This window comes from Geotrypetes seraphini, chromosome 14 (assembly GCF_902459505.1).
Source record: "Geotrypetes seraphini chromosome 14, aGeoSer1.1, whole genome shotgun sequence".
NCBI lineage: Eukaryota > Metazoa > Chordata > Amphibia > Gymnophiona > Dermophiidae > Geotrypetes > Geotrypetes seraphini.
In genome coordinates, this window is record NC_047097.1 from 76,887,628 (window position 1) to 76,909,246 (window position 21,619).

The following is a 21,619-nucleotide window of genomic DNA, read 5'->3' on the forward strand; positions in this document are numbered from 1 at the left end:
CACGCACTAACCCCCACGCTAGCCAAAAAACTACCGCCTGCTCAAGAGGAGGTGGTAACAGCTAATGCGGCCGGCAGTTTAGCGCGCGTTAAACCGCTAACACGGCTTCATAAAAGGAGCCCCAAGTTTGTCTCATAGATGCTGACACTGTACACCTCATCCTCCAAGTCCAAATTCGAGACCATCGAGACACATTAATCTGATGCTTTATCTCAAAGCTCCAAATGTCACGAAGACCATTCTTTGTTTTCTTATTCAAAAGTTCAGATATTAATTTATACCACTGAGCGGCCTGATGTCCCAGGAAATCTGTCTGGAAGCATAATATCTGCAAGCTATAATGATTTTTAAAATTTCGTCTATCAGGGAACCGCTTCTGAATGGCCTGCTTCAACTGCAACCACCTATAATTTTGAGATTTAGCAATACCAAATTTGTGCTGCAGTCATGAAAAGTCAAGCAGCTTTCCATGTAATAACACATCATCCAAAGTACGAATGCCCGCCTTCATCCAATGCTTCCAGATGATCTTAACTCTACCAATTTGAATCTTGGAGTTCAGCCAAAGGGACTGACATGTGGATTTATGAATAGATGTTAAATTATTGATAAATTTTAAAGTTTCCAAGTGTCAAAATTCTATTGTCCTTATACAGCCTAGGTAACTTGAAATACTTTTTTACAGAAAGGGTGATAGATGCATGGAATAGTCTCCCAGAAGAGGTGATAGAGACAGAGACTTTTTAAACTAGGAAGAAGGGGAAAGCCGACAGCTGACCAAGAGTCGATGGTTTGGGAAATGGTATACCCAGAGGATACCATGCAGGAAGATAGCGGGGAAGACTTACTAGATCATAGGCAAGACAGAAATCCTGACGGATCGAAAGGGACACAAGAGGGAAGGAAATGCAAGAAAGTAACAGGCTGCAAACTCAAGTGTATGTACACGAATGCAAGGAGCCTAAGAAATAATATGGGGAACTGGAAGCTATGGCACAAAAAGATAACCTTGACATCATCAGCATCATGGAAACATGGTGGAATGAGGAAAACGTCTGGGATACTGTGCTACCGGGATACAAGCTATACTGCAGAGACAGAGTGAATCAGAAAAGTGGGGGTATTGCCCTGTACGTCAAAGAAGGAATTGAGTCTACCGGAGAGAACACACTGGAAACAAAGGATAAATCCTTATGGGTCAAAATTCTGGGAACAAATGGAACGGAAACGAAGATCGGCATCTACTACCGACCCCCAAGGCAGTCCGAAGAAATTGATGGAGAAATGACAGACAAGATTAAATGCAACTGAAAGGGAGGCAACACAGTTATCATGGGTGAATTCAATTATCCGGGGATAGACTGGAACCTAGGCACCTCCGGCTGCGGTAGGGAGACTAAGTTCCTGGATGCTGTAGGCGATTGCTTCCTGGAACAACTTGTCAAGGAAAATATGAGAGGAAATGCAATTCTGGACTTAATTCTAATTGAACTACGAGGACCGGCGCAAGGTGTAGAAGTAGAAGGGATGCTGGGAACCAATGATCACAATATGATCCGCTTCGACCTGGACACTGGGGCAAAACATCGATCCAAAACGACGGCCACGGCACTAAACATCCGAAAGGGATGAGACTCATGGTGGAGAAGAAGATTAAGAAGAGGATAAGCACTGTAAGAACGCTAGAGCAAGCATGGTCCCTTTTTAAGGACACAGTCACCGTGGCGCAAAATCTATATATACCATGTATCAACAAGGGATCCAAGAGGAAAAAGAACAAAGAACCGGCGTGGCTCACTGTAGTTGTGAAGGAAGCGATCAGAGACAAGAAGACTTCGTTTAAGGAATGGAAAAGGTCAAAAACGGATGAAAACTTGAAAAAGCACAAACAACATCAAAGCAGGTGCCATAAGGCGGTAAGAAGGGCCAAAAGAGACTATGAGGAAAAAATGGCCAAGGAGGCAAAAAACTTCAAGCCGTTCTTTTGATATATTAAGGGGAAATGACCCGTGAAGGAAGCGGTGGGACCGTTGAATGACCATGAAATAAAGGGAGTGCTAAAGGAGGACAAAGCCATCACCGACAAACTGAACACATTTTTTTGCGTCTGTATTTGCTGAAGAGGATATACACAACATTCCAGAAGCCAACAGGCTATACACAGGAAACTAAGACGAGAAACTGACGGGGTTGACGGTCAGTCTAGAAGAGTTATGCAGGTAGATTGATAGGCTTAAAAATGATAAATCCCGGGACCGGATGGCATACATCTGAGGGTAATCAAGGAACTAAAAAGGGCTATAGCTGAACTGCTTCAACTAATAGCCTATCTGTCAATCAAATCGGGAAGGATTCCGGAAGACAGGAAGGTGGCGAATATTACGCCGATCTTCAAGAAAGGCTTGAGGGGAGATCCGGGAAACTACAGACTGGTGAGTCTGACCTCAGTACCGAGAAAGATGGTAGAGGTGCTGATAAAGGACCGCATCATTGATCACCTTGACGGACACGATCTGATGAGGACCAACTAGCACGGCTTCAGCAAAGGAAGATCTTGCTTGACGAACTTGTTGTACTTCTTCGAGGGAGTAAATAGGCAGATAGACAAGGGTGACCCAGTTGACATTTTATATCTGGATTTTTAGAAGATGTTTGACAAGGTTCCGCATGAACGACTACGTCAAAAAATTGCAAGCCATGGAATCGAGAGTGACATACTCACGTGTATTAAAAACTGGCTGACGGATAGGAAACAGAGAGTGGGTGTAAATGGACAATACTCGGACTGGAAAAGCATCACCAGTGGAGTGCCGCAGGGTTCGGTGCTTGGATCCGTGCTCTTCAGCATATTTATAAAAGATCTGGAAATTGGTACGACGAGTGAGGTGATTAAATTTGCAGACGACACAAAGTTATTCAGAGTAGTGAAGATGCAGGAGGATTGCGAAGACCTGCAATGTGACATAAATATGCTCGAGAAATGGGCCGCAACATGGCAAATGAGGTTCAACGTTGATATGTGTAAGGTGATGCATGTCGGTAACAAAAATCTTATACAGGATGTCCGGTAGTACTGCCCGATTCACGATTCGAATCGATTCGAATCAATTTAAAACTGAAAAAAATCGGCCTTCTGATTCGGTGACTGACTCTTCCCCCTCGCCCCCTAAAGTAGGAGCGGCAGCAGTCGAGAAGTGCTGGTGTCGGGCTTCCCCCCTGGCCTCCTGCGCATCCATTTACCTCATTTCAGCAGTCTGCAGAGAGGATCGCTTGTGCTAGAGAAAGAGATAATGCTTACTGCGAGTGGGTAGACTGGATGGGCTATTTGACCTTTATCTGCCATCATGTTTCTATGTTTCTATAAACCGAGGTAATCTTTTTCTCCCAAAAAAGATTGACTTGAGTATAAACTGAGATTAGAAATTTGGGTATGTGAGTGTCATGTGTCAGGGATCATGCCATAAATAATCACTAATTTTTCAACTGGGGTTGTTTCGAGTCCAAAAATATTGAAGAAGAGACAACGGATACCTTCTTACTTGAGGCCACAACACCAACCAAAGTTTCTGGATTTCTATCCTCACCAGAACACCTGGCTTCAGTCACAAATGCAGAAAACAGAAAAAACCCCTCTTCAAATACAAACCTACAAAGCAAAAGTACTATTGTAGACAAATGAAATCCTCTTAAGCCAGACTCTGCAGACATTATACCACAAGAGAAACAGAAAGAAATGCATTTCTTCTTGAACAGTCCAAATATAAAAATAACATGTAAATTTTCAAAATTGACATTTCAATCACTAAATTGAAAATAAAAACATTTAGAAACATAGACACGATGGCAGATAAAGGCCAAATGGCCCATCCATTCTACCCATCCGCAGTAACCATTATCTCTTCCTCTCTCTAAGAGATCCCACGTGCCTATCCCAGGCTTTCTTAAATTCAGACACAGTCTCTGTCTCCACCACCTCTTCTGGGAGATGGTTTCACGCATCTACCACCCTTTCTGTAAAAAAGTATTTCCTTAGATTACTCCGGAGCCTATCAGCTCTTAACTTCATCCTATGCCCTCTCATTCCAGAGCTTCCTTTCAAATTAAGAGACTCGACTCATGTATATTTACATAACATAGGTATGTAAACATCTCTATCATATCTCCTCACTTGCTTCCCAAGTATACAGATTGAAATCTTTAAGTCTGTCCCCATATGCCTTATGACGAAGACCAAGTATCATTTTAGTAGCCTTCCTCTGGACAGACTCCATAATTTTTATATCTTTTTGAAGGTGCAGCCTCCAGAATTGTACACAATATTCTAAATGAGGTCTCACCAAAGTCTTATACCTTTGTTATCTGGCGATTTTATTGTTCTGATCATCTTGTTCCATCTGTGCTCTTACAGTAACTGTTTCCAAGGCCTCTTGATGCATTTGCTGTTTTTTTTTCTCTCCTTCACTTTTTGCACTACATCCATCTTTGGCACTGATTTTCATATTCAATTTTCTTCCATTTTTCTGCCTCCATCTCAGATCTCTTTCCAGCTCTTACCCTCTCCTTCATCCCTCCTCTTCTTTCCCACTTCCATCCATGTGCACATTCTCTTACTGCCTCTTCCCCTTTCCTCCATCCATGTGCATTATCACTTCCCTCTATCCATGTGCACCATCTCCTTTCCCTTTCCCATTCTGGGATTCAAGGGCAAGTTGGATGCACACCTTCTTGCAAATCACATTGAGGGACATAGGTTAACAAGGTCTTCATCAAGGAACACCTAGCTTAGCCTCCGCGTGTGCGGGTCGCCGGACTTGATGGAACTAGAGTCTGATCCGGTGAAGGCATTTCTTATGTTTTTATGTTGCCTTCTCCTCCCCTCTTGCCTTCCCCTCCATGCATGTGCCTCCCATTCCTCTACTCTCCGCCCCTCCCAGTCACCATCTCTCCCTTCTTCCTCCCTCCCCCTGATACCACCAAATGCTCTCCCTTCTTCCTCTCTCCCTCCCTCCCCCTGGTACCACCAAATACTCTCCCCACCTGGTTCCAAAGCCCCCCTCACCAGGAAAATTACAAGGAGGTTGCCAGCACAACAGCGATTTTGCGCTGCCCACAGCCTCCTATGCACGGTTCCTTTGCTGCAATCTGCTTAAACGGAATCAGGAAGTTGCTTCAGGGGGAGCTCCACTGGCAGCGCTGGAAAACACAGGGTTAGACACTTCTCTCCTTCACTTCCTGCTCCCCCCTGCCCCAGACTGACTTTGCACTTACAGTTCTGCTCAGGAAGTGGATGCCAATGCGCTGTGTAGAGTTGATTCTGGGTCTTGAGCATTTGCACATGCTCAAGGCTTGCCAGACTCTCTTGAGAATCCCAGAGAGGGCGGGAACCAGCAAGCTTGCTCAAGATGCTCAAGGCCCCTTTCCAGCCCAGCACAGAGTGTTAGCATCAGCTTTCTGAGCAGTGAGCAATAGAATTGTAAGTATGATGTTGGTCTGGAGCAGGGGATTGTAGGTAGTATAGGATAGGAGTGCCGGTCATCGAGGGTGGGTGGGGGGGAGAGATAGTAATGGTGTTGGCTTCCTGACGATAGCAGTGCAAGTCATTGGGGGAAGATAGCCGTGCCAGTTATCAGAGGGGAGGAAAAAAGCACCATTATCAGAAGGAGACTCAAATATGGTTTATTTATAATCCGCCTTTTACAAGGCGAAGTACAACAACACACATATAGTAGTATGTCACAAACATTTCAGACATCTTTCAAAAAATAAATATATACATCATATTCAACATAAAATCAAAATAAAATACAGTGATATCTTGGTTTGCGAGCATAATTCGTTCCAGAAGCATGCTCGCAATGCAAAGTAGTTTCAAGTTTTATTGTGTTTAATATACCAACCATCAACATGTATCTGGCTGGTTTACAATGCTAAAAAAAAAAAATGAAATAAAAGATAAAATAATAATTATATATATAGATAAGGGAGGAGTGAACATTAAAAAGACAATAAACAAGAACTTACATGAATTTGAGGGTAATAAGGGGAAGGAAGGGTCAATAAGTACATTATTAACAAAGCAACTTTCCCCATAGGCCATAATGGCAACTCAGATGATTCGTTCCACCTGCCCCCAAAGCAGACCCCGGACCTCCGAGCCGACACCCAAACCGACCTCAGAGCCAACACCTGATCTAACCCCAGGAACTGGCTGTATTGCTCCCCCCCTCCCCCGAAGCCACCGGCGCTGCTCCCTCCCTTTGCGATTGCCTCCTCCCCCCCACTGACCAGCCCTGTCCTTACCCATGCGCCGCCGGTGTTAGAAAGTGCCTGCCGCCGGTTTTCTGCTGGGCTGCTGCTGGGCCTTGAGCATCTGCACATGCTCAAGGCCTTCTGGATCTCACCCTCTCCAAGATTCTCATGAGTTCTTCACCCCCTAAACTGCACCGTTCCCTCAGGTTTTTGCAGCCCAAATGCATGACCTTGCATTTCTTAGCATTAAAGTTTAGCTGCCAAATTTCAAACCATTCTTTAAGCTTCGCCAGGTCATGTTATTCACACCATCTGGCTTGACTACTCTATTGAAGATTTTGGTGTTATCCGCAAAGAGGCAAATTTTTACCTGACAACCCTTCAGCAATATCATTTATAAAAATGTTAAAAAGAACAGGCCCAAGAACAGAACCTTGAGGCACACCACTTGTAACATCCCTTTCCTCAGAGCGATCTCCATTGATCACGTCCCTTTGTTGCCTTCTTTCAACCAGTTCCTGACCCAGCCTGTCACTTTGGGACCCATCCCAAGGGTACTCAGTTTATTTATTAGACGTCTGTGTGGAACACTGTCAAAGGTTTTGCTAAAATCTAAATACACCACATCTAGCGCACATCCTCTATCCAGTTCTCTGGTCACCCAGTCAAAGACAAGACCTACCTCTAGTGAATCCACGTTGCCTCCAGTCCTGTAAGCCACAGAATTCCATAAACTTGAGCATTCTCTGTTTTAAAAACTACTAAGTAGTAGATTTAAAATAAACTAGAGAAGGAGGCGTGGCTTCAACGTGCTGAGAGATGGCTGTGTAGGAGATCGGCTCTGTGAAAGCAGGCAGTTTACTGAACTTTTAAGGGGAAAATAATAAAGAGAATTTTAAAAAAAGGAAGCATTAAGATTGTTAAAATGGCATCGGGGTCGGGTAAAGGAAATAAAAGTGCGATGGCAAACGGATCAAGCGGAGGTAAAAGGTCACAACTGGAAGTGACTTCCCCTCAATCAGTTCCTTTGGCTGTGGAGGAGGTTGATAATAGAGATCTTTTGCGGGAAATTCAAAAGGTACAAGAAATTGTGTTAGAGAACTCAAGATATATAAAAGAAGTTAGAGATGAGATAGCAGGGTTAAAAAGCAGAATGGATATTGTAGATTTAAAAATGAATACTCTGGAGAAAAAGGTGGAAATAACTGAATTGGAATCAGGGCAGTTTAAAAAGGCTCAGAAAGAAATTGAAATATTAAAAAGAGATTTGGAAGATTTGTCGAACCGCGAAAGGAGATGCAATTTAAGGGTTCTTGGTCTACCTGAAGGGGTAGAAAAAAATGATTCAGTTACATTCATGACTAGCTTTTTAATGAAGATTCTACCTTTAAAAAGCAAATTTCAGTTAGAAGTGGAACGTGCACATAGGATCTCAACAAAAAGGCTAACTGCACAAAAAGGACCCAGGCCAATGATTATAAAGTTGCTCAGATATCAGCAAGTAGCTGAGATATTAGCGTTGGCTAAGGAAAATAAAGATATAAAGTGTCAGGACTCAAAAATATCAATAGTGCCTGATTTTGCAAGAGTGACAGCTCAAAAAAGAAAGCTGTTACTGGAAATGCGTCCGCAGTTAAAAGCTTTGGGTGCGAGATATGGGTTAATATACCCAGCAGTCATGAAAGTTACGTATGAAAATAAAACTTATAGTTTTGAAGAGGCCAGTAAATTAAAAGAATTTATAGAAAAATGTGAAGTGCCAAAGAACACATAAAAGGAAATGTAAAGAAGAGGATATATGTTATCTGTTGAACATATTTTCTTTTAAGAATACTGATATATATTTTTTTTTAATGATGCTGAAGAGAGAAGAAAAGATTTGTTATAATATTCAGAAATTCAGTTAATAGTTCAAATGACTTTAAAAAAAACAAAAAACTGGACATTCTAAGGATTGCAATAACCTGGTTTTGCCTGAAGAGAAGGGGGCGCTGTGTACTACAATGAGTGAAGCTGAGATATAAAATGAAAATGAGCTTTTGTCGATGGCAACCACTTTCATGCAGCAACTGGTTTTGGAGTGCTGTCTGATGTCTTGCTACCTATATTAATATATTAGTGGCCTCATTTGCTCTTATTGAAATTTGGCTTCTGTTAATGTTTAAACAAGGAAAGGATTAAACAAAAGGAATACAGCTGGTGTTATAGAACTTGCCTTTCATTGATGCCATAAATAAAACTGTAGAATTGCACACTGTACAGTTCAGACTGAAATCAGTGCGGTTTCATAACTCTGCACAACAACATATGTAAGTTAGAATGTAACCCCAGGACGCTTTTAAGCAAAGAGCACAAACATATATACAGCTCTTAATGAAGAAAGGAAATGGGGGGGGAAAAAAAAAGACTCTAAATGTTGTTGAGTAGGTTTGATGAATATGGCAAACTGAAATTTAGAAAGAGTGTGAGTCTGTACGATACGACCTGCTCTTTGAAATTTGTCATATGTTTTAAATGAAATCAACAATGAAAAACAGAAGTTAGAAGAAAAGAAGAGGATTAACATGGAAGACGGCTTTTGGAAGAAAATTGGACAGATTATTTTTGGTGGGACAATAATATGTAATAGAGTATTAAAAGCCATACACTAATGGAGTTTTTGGATACAAAAGTAGATATTAATTATATAGGATACAGGGATTTTATGGTCAATATAGAGATTATAAAATAGGATTTACTCTTTGAGTATTTAACATATGAAGATTTTAATATATAAGGGAGTTTAGATGACATATTAATATTATAAAATGAAAATTTAATTATTAAGTTATTACATATGGGATACAAATTAATAAATAATGTAATATTAAGTGTGAGTGGATAATGTGAATGGTGTGAATGCCTAGAAAAGGAATTAAGATTTTGTGATATATATTAAATGAAATTGAAAGGTTTAATATATTCTTTTAGGATGTACTAGAGAATGTTCAGAGATACATGGGGTAAATAGAGAAATATTATATATTGCATAAGGCATATAATAGAATACAATTAGATATATGAGATTAACATATATGATTAAATTGAAGTATTTCCTATGTGGTTTAAACATTTTTAAGTTTTAAAGAAACTTAGAGAAGAAGTAAATACCAATATTTTTATTTTATGGTAAGGTACAATAATATAGAACGGAAGTATTTAAAGACTAAAAATGTCTTGGTTTCAATAAGATAGAAGTTGAATATAATTAATATACAGAATGGGTTTGATTTTGGATTGGGGAAAAAAAAAATTAATGATATGGGGGACAATAAATATTACGAAAATGAGATTTGGAATATTATGTAATTTTACTCCTTTGCTTAAGATGATTCTCTTTTTATTATTAAGGTCTTAAGTTAATGATTTAATGGGTTTAATTTGCCTCTGGGGAGTTTTTCTTTTGCTTGGCCACTATGGGCGTTTCGAAGTTTGCATTTATTTTGGGGAGGGGAGGGGTGGGAATAAGGGAGGGGATATGGGGAGGGGTTAGGAATGAGGGTTTAAGGGTGTGCTTAAGTTTTTGGTATGAGGAAAAAGTTTATATTCTATTTTTGAGATGAATATACAGTGGTGCCTCACACAACGAACTTAATTGGTTCCAGGAGCAAGTTTGTTATGTGAAACGTTCGTTATGTGAAACGCGTTTTCCCATAGGAATACATGTAAAAAAAAAATAATTCGTTCTGCAGCATAAAATATGCTAAGATGACATAAAAAAGATAAATTTTTGGTTATTATTTTTATTTAGATACATCTAAAAACATAATTGTTTTTTAAAACAACACACATTTTTTAAATTTAAAGACAGACTAAGTAGAGTCTAATTTTACAGTGAGAGGGCAGAGTCTCAGCGGCAAAAACTGGGACTTAACTGTTCATTTTTTTTTTTTTCTACCGTGTTTCCCCGATGATAAGGCAGGGCCATCAAATAAGACAGCCCCCCCTTTTTAGAAAAAAATGTAAAATAAGGCACCCCCCCGCAAATAAGCCACCCACCGATACCTGCGCTTACCCGAATCGGGTGGTACGGTGGGTGACTCCGTGTAGTCCCTGGCACCCCCGACACGATCGGGGCAAGAGGGAGCTCAAGCCCTCTTGCCCCCCTGACTCCCCGACACGATCGGGGCAAGAGGGAGCTCAAGCCCTCTTGCCCCCCCCCCCGACTCCCCGACACGATCGGGGCAAGAGGGAGCTCAAGCCCTCTTGCCCCCCCGACTCCCCGACACGATCGGGGCAAGAGGGAGCTCAAGCCCTCTTGCCCCCCCCCCCGACTCCCCGACACGATCGGGGCAAGAGGGAGCTCAAGCCCTCTTGCCCCCCCGACTCCCCGACACGATCGGGGCAAGAGGGAGCTCAAGCCCTCTTGCCCCCGACTCCCCGACACGATCGGGGCAAAAGGGAGCCCAAGCCCTCTTGCCCCGCCGATTCCCCAACTCCCCGACAATATCGGGCCAGGAGGGAGCCCAAGTCCTCCTGGCCACGGCGACCCCCTAACCCCACCCTGCACTACATTACGGGCAGGAGGGATCCCAGGCCCTCCTGCCCTCGACGCAAACCCCCCTCCCCCCAACGACCGCCCCCCCTCAAGAACCTCCGACCGACCCCCAGCCGACCCGCGACCCCCCTGGCCGACCCCCACGACACCCCCAACCCCCTTCCCCGTACCTTTCTGTAGTTGGCCGGACAGACGGGAGCCAAACCCGCCTGTCCGGCAGGCAGCCATCGACGGAATGAGGCCGGATTGGCCCATCCGTCCCAAAGCTCCGCCTACTGGTGGGGCCTAAGGCGCCTGGGCCAATCAGAATAGGCCCGGGAGCCTTAGGTCCCTCCTGGGGGCAGGGCCTGAGGCACATGGTCGGGTTGGGCCCATGTGCCTCAGGCCCCGCCCCCAGGAGGGACCTAAGGCTCCCGGGCCTATTCTGATTGGCCCAGGCGCCTTAGGCCCCACCAGTAGGCGGAGCTTTGGGACGGATGGGCCAATCCGGCCTCATTCCGTCGATGGCTGCCTGCCGGACAGGCGGGTTTGGCTCCCGTCTGTCCGGCCAACTACAGAAAGGTACGGGGAAGGGGGTTGGGGGTGTCGTGGGGGTCGGCCAGGGGGGTCGCGGGTCGGCTGGGGGTCGGTCGGAGGTTCTTGGGGGGGGGCGGTCGTTGGGGGGAGGGGGGGTTTGCGTCGAGGGCAGGAGGGCCTGGGATCCCTCCTGCCCGTAATGTAGTGCAGGGTGGGGTTAGGGGGTCGCCGTGGCCAGGAGGACTTGGGCTCCCTCCTGGCCCGATATTGTCGGGGAGTTGGGGAATCGGCGGGGCAAGAGGGCTTGGGCTCCCTTTTGCCCCGATCGTGTCGGGGAATCGGCGGGGCAAGAGGGCTTGAGCTCCCTCTTGCCCCGATCGTGTCGGGGAGTCGGGGGGGCAAGAGGGCTTGAGCTCCCTCTTGCCCCGATCGTGTCGGGGAGTCGGGGGGGGCAAGAGGGAACCAGGCTGAGAGAGGGCAGTTAAGCGCAGTGCCTGCGCGGAAGGATGCAGCTCGGGCGACTTCGTTGTGTGAAACGAAGTTCGTTGTACGGATCAAGACATAAAGTTCGTTGTGCGCAGCGTTCGCTGTGCGAGGCGTCCGTTATGCGAGGCACCACTGTATTTGTATAATAAATTTCAGTTATATAATGGGTTTTAAAATTTTCTCCTTGAACGTAAATGGCCTCAATCACACAATAAAAAGAAAAAAGGTATTGTCATATCTTAAGCAACAGAATATAGATATTTGTTTTTTACAGGAGACACATTTGTCTGGGTCAGAATCCATGAAGCTGTCAGATAATTGGATAAAACAATGTCTATATGCACCAGCGATAAAAAAAAAAAGGCAGGAGTAGCAATCTTGGTTAACAAAAAATGTTCGGCAACATTTAATATGGTTAAGGCAGATCCTCTAGGAAGGTGGGTACTTGTTGACATGAGCATGGGTAATACTACAATGGCGTTATTAAATATATATGCCCCTAATTAGAATCAAAGTGAATTCTTTAAATCTCTACAACTATTAGTATTACCACTGGCTGCTACTAATTTAGTGGTGGCAGGGGATTTCAATGCTGTTATAGAACCAATAATGGATAAAAAACCTAGCAGAATTATGAAATCAATGGGTTTAGAAAATTTAATACAATCATGTAATTTAAAAGATATATGGCGTATTCTTCATTTTAATGATCAGGAATTTACGTTTTGTTCACATGTTCATCAATCATTTTCAAGAATTGATTATATTTTTGTTTCAAATCAGATGTTGCAGCAAGTTGGAAAAGCTGCCATAGAACCAATAGTAATATCAGATCATGGTGGTATATGGATAGAAGTGAATTTAGTAGATCAAGATAATTCCAAACCTGTATGGAGGTTTGATAATGCATTGCTTGCTGATTCTAAATTCTGTACAGATTTTCAGGTCAAAATGAAGGAATATTTTACACTTAATGATTTAGAGGAAATATCGATTGAAATTTTGTGGGATGCTTTCAAAGCAACTATGAGAGGACAAATTATTTCATATTCTGCATATAATAAGAAACAGTTAAGAAAGCAGTTTGTAAGCTTGGAAAAAGAGATTAAAAATTTAGAATTACAATTGGTTAACAAGTGGGAACAGGCTGCGTTTCAAATATTGTTAAAAAAATGTGAATATAATGAGGTTTCCTCTAGGTTAGTAAGGAAGGATATTTTTGCTCAGCAAACATTGTATTATGGTAGTTCAAATAAGGCTGGAAGATTATTGGCAAATTATTTAAAAGCAAAGAAAAGGAAACAGAAAATTGGCATAATTAAAGATGATTTAGGGAATTCTCATTCTCAGATTGGAAATATATTAAAACAATTTTTGAAATATTATGAGTCCCTTTATTCTTCTGAGTCTTATGCAAATAAAGAGAAAGATGGGTTGGATTTTTTGAGTTTAATTGAAGGTTCTAAAGTTCCTGATCATGTAAAAAGAAGTTTAGATGAACCTATATCGCTAAAAGAGTTACAAACAGCATTGAAATCTCTTAGAGTTGGGACCGCTCCAGGTGGGGATGGATTTACGGTAGAGTTTTATAAAGAATTTCAAATTTCCCTTTTACCCTATTTGTTAAAATTATATCAGGATAAACTGAATAAAGATTGTATATCAGGCACTATGGCAGAATCTTTAACTATTGTTTTGCCAAAGCCAAATAAAGATCCAACATTGGTTTCAAATTACAGGCCTATTTCTTTAATAAATGTAAATTATTAGCTAAAATTTTAGCTTTAAGATTGGCTAAAGCTCTTCCGCATATAATAGGTATGCATCAAACTGGATTTGTTGCTCAAAGACACTCTTCCAATAATACTAGATTGGCATTTCAGATGTATTATTTAACAAAACAAATTAATGATCCGGCTTTTTCAGTATCTTTAGATGCTGAGAAAGCTTTTGATCGTGTAGATTGGAAATTCATGTATCAAGCTATGGAATGGTTTGGTATTGGATCTGGATTTATACAAATGATTCAAACACTGTATAGCTCCCCGATTGCTCGTTTATATATAAATAATAATTTTTCGGATGCTTTTAAATTGCAAAGGGGAGTTAGGCAGGGTTGTCCATTATCTCCTTTGCTGTTTGATATAGTACTTGAATCCTTGTTATTAGCTATTCGACAGGCAAAGGACATACAAGGTATTCCATGTGCTGGAGTGGATTATAAAGTATCCGCTTATGCGGATGATATATTGTTTCATTTGAGAAATCCAGAAACAACAATTCCATGTCTGCTTGAAGTAATTGATACATTTGGAAAATTCTCAGGATACAAAATAAATTGGACCTAAATCAGAAATTTTACCTTTAAATGTGTATTGTACAAAAGGTATATTTGATTCTTTCCCTTTTATTTGAAAAGAGGATGGAATAAAATACTTAGGTATTTGGTTGAAAGATACACTCGAAGAGACAATGAAAGTAAATGAAAAATTTTTATTACAAAAAGTAACAGAGTTGTGTGAGCAATGGAATCCTTTGCATTTATCGTGGTGGGGAAGAGTTCAAACTGTTAAAATGATGATTCTGCCTGTGGTTTGTTACCAATTGGGCATGATACCAATGTTTTTTCAGGGGTCTTTCTATAAAAAGTTAAATAGTATTCTGGTTAAATTTATTTGGCTGGGTAAAATTGCAAGAATTGCTCTAGTGTCTTTGCAAAGGCCAATTAGGGAGGGTGGGGTAAATTTTCCTAATTTTTATAGGTATCACCAATCCTATATCATGCGCCAAGGTATGTATTGGGTCCTCCCAGAGCTTTTGGAACAACTGCCAGACTGGTTATGGGTTGAGAGGTCGCTTATATTTCCACTTAGACTTGATCTTCTGCTCAGTATAAAGATGCCTAGAATACGTAAAGACAATAGAGCATTAATGGATACCTGGAAAACATTAAGATGTGTGGACAAATTAACTCCTGAGTCTATTGGAAAGTCTACTCATCAATCTATTTGGGTAAACTCCAAGATACAAATAGGCGGATTTAAGATTGTCTGGAAAGATTGGATTAAAGCAGGTATAAGATCCTTAAATGAAGTTATTCAAAATGGTAAACTGCTTGATTTTTCACAATTGCAACATAAATATGGTCTAAATAAAAAAACAAAGTTATAAATGGTTGCAGTTGAAGCAGGCTATTCAGGTAGGGTTCCCTGAATGGAAATCTTTACATGATCATTATAGCTTAGAATTCCTATGTTTTCAGGCAGATTTTCTGGGACACCAGGCCGCCAAGTGGTATAAAATTTTATCTAATTATTTGAATAAGAAACCTAAAAATGGATTAAGGGATATTTGGAGCATTGAGATTAAGCATCAGATTAATGCATCTCAATGGCCACATATTTGGTCTTGGAGAATTAAAGGTACGATGTTGGCATCTATTAGACAAACATGTTTCTTTTTGTTGCATAGAGCATTCTGGACCCCTACTAGATTACAAAAATTAGATTGCTCTAAGTCTAATAGGTGCTGGCATTGTAAAATTGAAGTTGGAACTCTGGATCATCTTTTATTTTATTGTCCATATATTCAGGCATTTTGGTTATTAATATGGGATCAAGTTAACCTCTTTATGGAAAATCATGTGGCATTGTCATATGATACAGTTTTATTTGGAATGTGTATGAGAAATAAAAGCCAAATATCTGCAGTAAATAATAAGCTTTTGATGATCCTTACAGGAGTAGGGATACAACAAATAACATTGAATTGGAAAAATTGTTCTAGACTAAATTACAGCTTCTGGTGGAACTCAATGTGTCATCTGTACAAAATGGAACGTTTACTTGCAATACAAAATGGTCATTTTAATAGATTTAAAGATGTATGGAGGCCAATAATAAATTATCATAATGATTAATGTTAATTTATTATTCTTTTTCCTTATATGATAATTGAAAGAATGGGGGGGGATGGGGGATGGGTGGGTTATGATAATTTAATATATATGTGCATAATTTAATTGATTAATATACATAGGAATTATATTATTCATGTATAGATATGAGATGGGGGTGGGATATAAATCTTTTAGTTATGTATTGTTATGGAATTATCAAGTGATAATGTAATATGTTGTGTTCATATTTTAATGTACACTTGATGTATATGTTAAAATGAATAAAGATTCGGAAAAAAAAAAAATAATAAACTAGAGAAAATATGATTTCTTCACACGTGTAATTAAACTCTGGAGTTCGTTGCCAGATAATGTGATGAAATCAGTTAGCTTGGCGGGGTTTTAAAAAGGTTTGGATAATTTCCTAAAAAGAAGTCCATAGGCCATTATTGAGATGGCTTGGTGAAATCCACTGCTTAATCCTAGAATAAGCAGTATAAAATCTGCTTTACTACTTGGGATCTAGTTACAGTAGGTACTTGGGACCTAGCTTGGCCACTGTTGGAAACAGGATGCTAAGCTTGATAGACCTTCAGTCTGTCCCAGTATGGCAGTTTATGCTTCATTAACATCTCTATAATAAAACCCTAAGCCACGCATGCGCACTTCTACTTGCGTGTTCCTTATGTCCGTGGCCTGAAGAAGTGCGCATGCGCGACTACAACTGCCCCACACTCGCGGCCCTGTTTGCATTCCAGTGGCAGCAACTGAGTGGTGGAGAGCAGTCCCACTCCGCCCGTTGACCCTCCACAAACCTCTCGGCTCCAGCCGCATAGACAGCACTTTAAACATGCTGCTTCGCGCCCTTCTACTGCTGATTTCCTCTGCCGCGTCTCTGATGACATCATCGGAGACAGATGCGGGAGAGGAAATTGGCAGTAGAAGGCCGCGAAGCAGCGTGTTTAAAGTGCTGCCTATGTGGCTGGAGCCCGGAGGTTTGTCGGCAGTGGGAGGGTCAGGAGCAGGCCAGATCGAGCAGGACAACGGCAGTAAAAGAAGGGGGAGGGGCCGAACGGAGCAGGCCAGATCGCGGTAAGAGAAGGGAAAGAGGGGTGGGGGAAAATGCTGCTACTGCTACACAGGGACTTGGAGGGGAAGAGAAATACCGCTGCTGCTGCTTCTGCACAGGAAAGGGGGGGGATAGGAGGGAAATGCTGTTGCTGCTGCATAGGGAAGTGGGATGGAAATGCTGCTGCACAGGGAAATGGGGAAAAATGACAGAAAGACACGGGAGGGAGGGAGGGAGACAGAAAGAAAGAAAGACACAGGGGCAGGGAAAGGGACAGAAAGACAGACAGAGAAAGGGGGCCAGGGAGAGAGAGAGAGTCAGCGGGAGGGAGAGAGATAGACATATATTCTAGCACCCGTTAATGTAACGGGCTTAATGACTAGATAATAAAACCCTAAGCAGCGCATGCGCACTCCTACCTGCGTGTTCCGTATGTCCGTGGCCGGAAGGCGTGCGCATGCACGCCTACAACTGCCCCACACTCGCGAAGGGAGAAGATACAGAAACAAAGAAAGACTGACAGCCAGGGAGAGAGACAGTAAGACAGGGGGCCAGGGAAGAGACAGAGACACACAGGGGGACAGAGACAGAAAGAAAGGGGGGCAAGAAGAGAGATAAAAAACATAAAGCAAGAAAGAAAGAAACGCCTCAGTGACGCCTCAGTGCTAAAAGTCTACACATCTATTCTAGCACCCAATTAATGTAATGGGCTTAAACACTAGTTTGATATAATGCTTAAGCATATTACAGATCTAAGCGGTTTACAATAAAATACTGATAAACTAGGAAAGGAACTCCATTAGAGATAGGAAAGCTAGAGATAAGATAAAGAGATTGTTTATATATATTATCATAAGTGGCTCAGGCTAGACCATTAGCTGGAACTATGTACTAGGTACAATTAAATAAAAATTAAATAAAGAGAGGAAAGTGTAGAAGATAATAAAATAAAGTCTTTGAAGATGATCTCAATCCATTCTGTGTGAAGCAGAAGTTGGCTCCACCGTAACAGAACTCACTCCTGGCATGCAGGACAGTCAACCTCTGCCTAATGGAGAGACAATGCCCAAGATCGGAGGCCATCGAATACTGCAGTTCGAGACAGCTATGCTATAGCCATATACTATTCAAACCCAATGACTGGGTCCCTACATCAAGTTGACACAAGAGATCCCTGAGATTACAATTCTGGGAATAGGAAAACATGAGTCTTATATCCTTAAAACATGGATGGAATAATAATGTCTGAAAATTATTTCTAATTTTATGTGATAATGTTAAAGAACTCGATGAATGTTTGATTCATATACCAAAACAGGATCAGACTCCCTAAATTTGGTATCGAGTAATAAAACATCTCTAGGATTATATAAGGTCCTCTTCTGAGTCCTATCTACCACCTTTTTCGGTGGTATCTACCACCTTTTTCTACTCAGAAATTTATCCCACAAAATCCCAGAGGTTCTCAAATAATCTTGAGAAGAGTCACAGATGCGTCTGTCTAAGGAATTGGGGAAAAGGTAAGCTAGTCTTCAAGTGGGGGGACGCATAATTATATAATGCAACAGTGTATTATGATCGGTTGGTTTCACATATTTTGAAGTACAAAACTTTTCCCCTTTCAAAACAACATTTACATCAAGGAATGTTACAGAAGAAACTTGACAATTAAATTCAAACTTGATAGATATATGGCAAGCATTCAAATAATCAAAAATTTCTAAGAAAACATCTCTCGTCCTTTGCTAAACAATAACACTATCATCAATATATTGGCACCAGCTGGGCCCAATGGGTAGAAAACACCTACTTCTTTTCAAAAGTTGTCATAAACAGGTTCACAATAGAAGGCTAGAATAGAAATGTTTAACAAATGATCACCATTCTCATGTCAGTGGTGGAGAAATTTCAGAAGAATCAGCAGATGTCAGCATGGGACATTTTTGGAATTTCTTTTCATTTCCAAGGTGTAACTTGCAGTATCATTCAGTATTTACCCTGTAGCTATCTTCCTTGTCCTTAACTGTAGCAGGTATTCTCTGTAGGCAGCAAGATAGAAGGCCTCACTGTCTACCCACCTAACCAAGGAATTTTATTCTTTTGTCAGCTTTATTAATAAACTGAAGTGTGGCAGCGGCAGATGGGAACCGGTATGCACGCTGAGGTTTCACAAAAGCTTCTAGAATCTAAACTGTTATGCAATCTTTTGGCAGTAGTGTTTTGCCAACAGCACAAAACTTGTGGCTCCAAGAATTTTGGCCACCTGGAATTTTGGACACAGTCATAATGATTTATTTTCTTATACCAGCAACTCTTCCTGCAAGATCTATACATTCACCCTGCCTGCAGAGTCAAAGTGACTGCTATGCAGATAGCAAGCTGTGCAACTGGGGGTCCTTGAGCAAAAAGTAAATGTGTCCTGCCCCAGGCGGTGCCTGTGAGCGAAAGCTAAACAGGCTTCCAGAAGAATTGTCCTCTCTCACAGGTACCACTTAGGGTAGTCCACATTCCCTTTCTGCTCAAGGACCTCCAACTACTCCTAAGAACTGACGGCTAAAAGTTCTATTTCAAATCTAGATTCAGCAATGCTGGCATATACTAGGGACAGAAAAAAAAAATATGGTGATTGTATCACAAAAAGGCGGTATATCAAATTATGACCTTTTTTTTTTTTTTTTACAATCCCATACTGTTTTTTTCTCCGTGATATAACCCATGCTATGAAGGCTTGTCTCCTGCTGCCTGTGGAAAACACTTGTTACAAATAAGCAATTTGGTTTTACTCAATGGATCTCAGAAATAGAAATAAATATAAGCTTATAAGCTTTAGTGATGTAGTTTTTGATTTTTGTATGTGGAAATCACCTTAACTGTATTGATTAAAATTTCAAATTCTCTCATTTTCATAGGATTTGCTTGGAAAGGATATTTTAGAATTTTGCCATCCTGAGGATCAGAGTCACCTGAGAGACAGCTTCCAACAGGTAAAAAATTCATTTCTGCTGCTAAATCTAAAATATACCTCATTTTTCCTTAGCTCTTTGTGGAATATGCACCCATTCCATTGAGCTCAGTCATTTGCAATAACAGCATTCTCTGTCCTCTGTCTGAAAAGCAATTTCATTCCTCATTCCAGAATAATGCATACAACCCTACTGACATCTGAATATCACCCTCTACCCCTCAAAAAATGTCATCTGATATGCCACCATTCTTTATGCTCTGTCAGATATGAATTCTACTCTTTAGGTCAATTTAGGTCAGAATAAAACCAGCATAGCTGGTCCCTAGCACAAAAGGACATCATCTGATATGAAAGTGTTTTATATGCTGTATATGAAATGCTGTTCCATTCCTCAGGTCAGAAAAATAAATACTATGCTATTAACACATGGCTCCTACACATGGCTCCTCCCCAAGAGCACATCATCTGACATGACAGAGAAATAGTCCTATGCCTCAAGTTGCAGGGCAGGAGGTTGTGGGAGCGGGAAGGGGGAGGAATGAGCATAGGTAGAGTTCTAAGGATCAGGGAAGTCAACAATAAAAGCCCAGGAATAGGGATGGGTGGCGAGATGGATTTAGAGGTGTAGTTGGAACAAATTAGAGCCTTGCACTTCTTCGCTGAGGCAGGTTTATCTGGATGTTCAGTATTGTATGACTTAATATTAGCCCTCCAGGATTGTCTGTCTGTGGGGGATTTAGATTTTTTCCATTTACGTTCCAGTAATCGACATTTCTGCTTCAGATCTCTGTGGTATGGAAGGTACCAAGGGGCCTTGCGGGAGTAAGAGACCGTTTTAGTGGATAGTGGTGCGAGGGAGTGGTAGGTAGCCTCAGAGAGGATGATCCAGGTGTGCCAGTTGGATTCAGGGTTTGGAGGGTTAGTAATGGTGGGAATTAGGCTGAGGAATTTGGTCCAGAACTGTTCGCTAGCGATTTTTTTCCGAAAGGTAATGGAGTTTCAGGAACGAGGTGGGGGCCCAAGGTGAGACATGAAAATAGGGAGGCAAAAAGCCCCTAGGAAGTGGTTAGACCAAGGGACATGATCCCAGCGTAGGTCATCGACCGAAGTTTTGTAATTGGTGAGATCAAGGAAACTGATGATGTTTAGTGTGTTCCCCTTTTGGGTTGGAGAGAGAGCCGGTGGGGGGAAGCCTAAAGAAGTGAGGAAGTTAATGAAATCAGATGCATCCTTGTTGGTGGTATCGTTTAGGTGGAGATTAATGTCACCAATGATTAATAATCTATGAAATTTGAGGAAGGCGTTTGTAATGGTCTCGAGGACCATTACACTGAACCGCATTGATTTCCAACTGCTCCACTTTGTTTTCTAGTGTTAACATTCTCTGACTGGCAATCTCCATCTGCCTATTAATATTTAAAACTTCTTCTTTAACTTCAGTGGTCTCTTTAGCATTGTCCTGGAGCATTTGCTTAATGCTCTTGAATTCAGCCATCATTTCAGTCCTGTCCAGCACATCAATGGCTTCAGCAGGGAGAGGCACCTTTGACGGCAAACACTGATCTTGTGTCAGCCGCTTTGCCGATCCTCCTGCCGCGAAGGCAGTATCTAATTTCACCTGCCGCGTAGCCGCCATACTCCACAATATTTTCGGTATGCTTTAGCGTCGAAAAAGCCGTGACATACTTTACAAATTCTCAGCGTGTCACCTGGGTTTGAGGAGCTCCGCGATCACACTGCCATCTTGTGTGCTGCCAAGCACGCCCCGCCAGCATTTATATTAGACTTGCCACACAGACATTCCAGCAGAGCAGTGAGGCATCTTAGGGGGCACTGCAGTGATCTTCAAATAAAAGGTCATAGGTATACATCTCGCCATAATCCCCTTGTGATGTATGA

The 21,619-nt window shown here is 41.6% G+C and overlaps 1 protein-coding gene across 5 annotated transcripts in view; it reads left to right on the plus strand.

Moving 5' to 3' along the window:
- The window catches only part of ARNT2 (aryl hydrocarbon receptor nuclear translocator 2), a 247,304-nt gene that overhangs the window by 112,961 nt on the left and 112,724 nt on the right, over window positions 1–21,619 (plus strand). For all 5 annotated transcript variants that reach the window (XM_033920572.1, XM_033920576.1, XM_033920573.1 and 2 more), the window contains one exon: window positions 19,665–19,739. In XM_033920572.1, coding sequence (XP_033776463.1) covers window positions 19,665–19,739 — 75 coding nt within the window. The remainder of the gene's footprint in view (window positions 1–19,664; window positions 19,740–21,619) is intronic.